This window comes from Etheostoma spectabile, chromosome 23, assembly GCF_008692095.1.
Source record: "Etheostoma spectabile isolate EspeVRDwgs_2016 chromosome 23, UIUC_Espe_1.0, whole genome shotgun sequence".
Classification (NCBI taxonomy): Eukaryota; Metazoa; Chordata; class Actinopteri; order Perciformes; family Percidae; genus Etheostoma; species Etheostoma spectabile.
In genome coordinates, this window is record NC_045755.1 from 7,858,367 (window position 1) to 7,860,660 (window position 2,294).

General features: G+C 43.4%; 1 protein-coding gene across 1 annotated transcript in view; it reads right to left on the reverse strand.

Moving 5' to 3' along the window:
- Nucleotides 1-287: 287 nt before the first annotated feature.
- Nucleotides 288-2,294, reverse strand: part of tmem168a (transmembrane protein 168a) — an 11,661-nt gene continuing 9,654 nt past the window's right edge. Inside the window, exon 6 of the mRNA XM_032505325.1 lies at nt 288-1,255. Within this exon, the coding sequence (XP_032361216.1) occupies nt 705-1,255 (551 nt within the window). The 3' untranslated portion in view covers nt 288-704. The remainder of the gene's footprint in view (nt 1,256-2,294) is intronic.

A 2,294-nucleotide genomic window follows, 5' to 3' on the forward strand; every position in this document is an offset into this window, starting at 1 on the left:
GCCCTTGTGGTTAGACAGTTCCGTACGCAGGGTCACGGAGTTCAGCCGCACAACAGTCAATGTTTTTGTCTGTCCTGTTGAAAGACTTTAGGAAGACACTACCCTTCTCACACGTTGAAAGTGTAAGCTGAAACCCCTGATGTAAATAAGAGGCGAGGCAAGGATATACAGTGTGTGTGTATATATATATATATATACACACACAAATATAAAAAACAGGCATCCCACATCCATCCTTAAGGCACTTTAAGGCACTATCATATTGAAAATAATATCAAACCAGAAAAGCTTTCCAAAGAAATAATTATAATGGAAAAATAGTATTCAAAAACCCAATATCACATGGTCCCAAAAAAAACACACATTTTGGTCTTTTACCTCAACATATTTTAAGAAGTTATAAGTATGTACTTCATATGGATTCATCCACTGTAATTGTGGAATATCTTACCATTAAAAGAAGTTATTTTATATGTTTTTTCACTCCCTCATTTTGGGTTATACAATAGAATATTGAGCTGGTGTTTTGCTATGAAATTACTGCTGTTCTGCAACATAGCAATTAAACATGCAGAAATACATTTGGGAGGAGTTGAACCTGTGTGCATGTTTGTGTACAGCATTGTTTTTCCTTTCTATAAACACCTCCTACTCAGCTACCAGACTACCAGAGTCCAAATGTACATGTCATCTTCCCTTATTATCTAAGAGTGCACCAGTTTAATGCCCTGCCCAGTGTCCAGTACAGATGGTGGGAACCAAGCTAGTTTACATCTCCTGAAGCAGCGCAGAAACACACTACACAACCAGAACAGGTTGAGGCCACAACACCAGTTGGAGAGGTGCACCATGGGATATGTAACCTTTGGAAAGTGTGTCTTCCAATGCTTGGCCACATCACTTCCAGTGGGCAGGTGAAGCGTGTAGTCACTCCAGCGTTTGGAGACGCCGTATGCGGCCGTCACAGTCCTTCCCTTTTCTGACCACTGGGTGTCGCTGTCTGGGTTGCAGTTGAACTCCACCCATTCGGAAGTGAAGTCCCCGAGGAGGGGGGTGTCTCCAGGCTCTGGGTCCACCCGGGTGCCGGACAGCTCAGCGCCTTGCACGGCTATATAGATGCCGTCCACCTTGCGTATCTCCTTCACCCAGGGGAGGGAGTTTTCAGTATCTAAGACGAGGATGAGACGGGAGAAGTGGCCGGCGTTCTTCTCCTTCCACAACTCCAGCAACTGTGCCATGTGGAGGCTCTCACCTCCTGCAGGAGAGGAGGTTAGATAGTGAGATGGGGGGAGAGAGTGATAGAAAGAGGAATAGAGGAAGACAAGTAAAGTGAGCTAGTGTTGCGTGACAAAAAAGGGGAAAAGGAAGGGAGAGAATGATAAACCATTGTATCCCTATGTTTGGTATATTAAAAGGTCTTTTTGAACCATATATTTGCATTTTCTTATGTTTTTAAATATCTAAAACTCCTCACCACCGTATATCTCTCTATAAGCAAGTTTGGTCAAGGACATTTCAACTGGACACAGGACGCAGGCTGTTGATGCAGGGATCAAACCTGTCAACTTTCACTTGCGGGACTGTCTAACTGCTGTCATCACAACCACACACATTGCACAAAGATGCCGTTTTCCAGATGGCAGATCCAAAGTACAAAGATAAGAGCTGTAGTGCCTCGCCAACAGATGTACAGGAAATTATTTCCGTTACCTCAAAATGATCCTTTTACTGCAAGAAAAGTGCAAGGTAAGTAAACAAGAGCTGTGGCAAAAAATGACTCATATTCTTGGCCACAGAGCAACTTCACCAAGGACCAATTTATATTTGGACTTGTCTACAACAAGCCAATTCAGAGACACCGCTGTCACATTACTAAATGGCGTGTATACACTGTAATACACAGAGTAAAGACAAACTTCTGTCATGGATGACTGTATAATTTAGGACTGGCCACAGAAATATACCTTGAAATCTGTGACTGTCTGGATTTCTGCCTAAACAAGCCCACTTTTTCCAAACGCATGCAATTATCCACAAAACACGTCCCTTCAGGATGGTGACACAGGAAGTGATTATCTTTTCAATGGGGATTTTTCTTCTTCTTGTTTGCAGCGGCACGCGGGAAGATAATGTGTCAAGTCATCTCTGAACAGAGGCGCTGGAGCTGACACCGTGTTAACCTGCTGTGATTCTCATTTCTGCGGAGGGAATGCTCGTGTCACAACAGACCGTCTGAAACTTTCACAGAATCTTCTCTACTGGAACAAAAAACTTCTGTGCTGAGTCCTTCACAG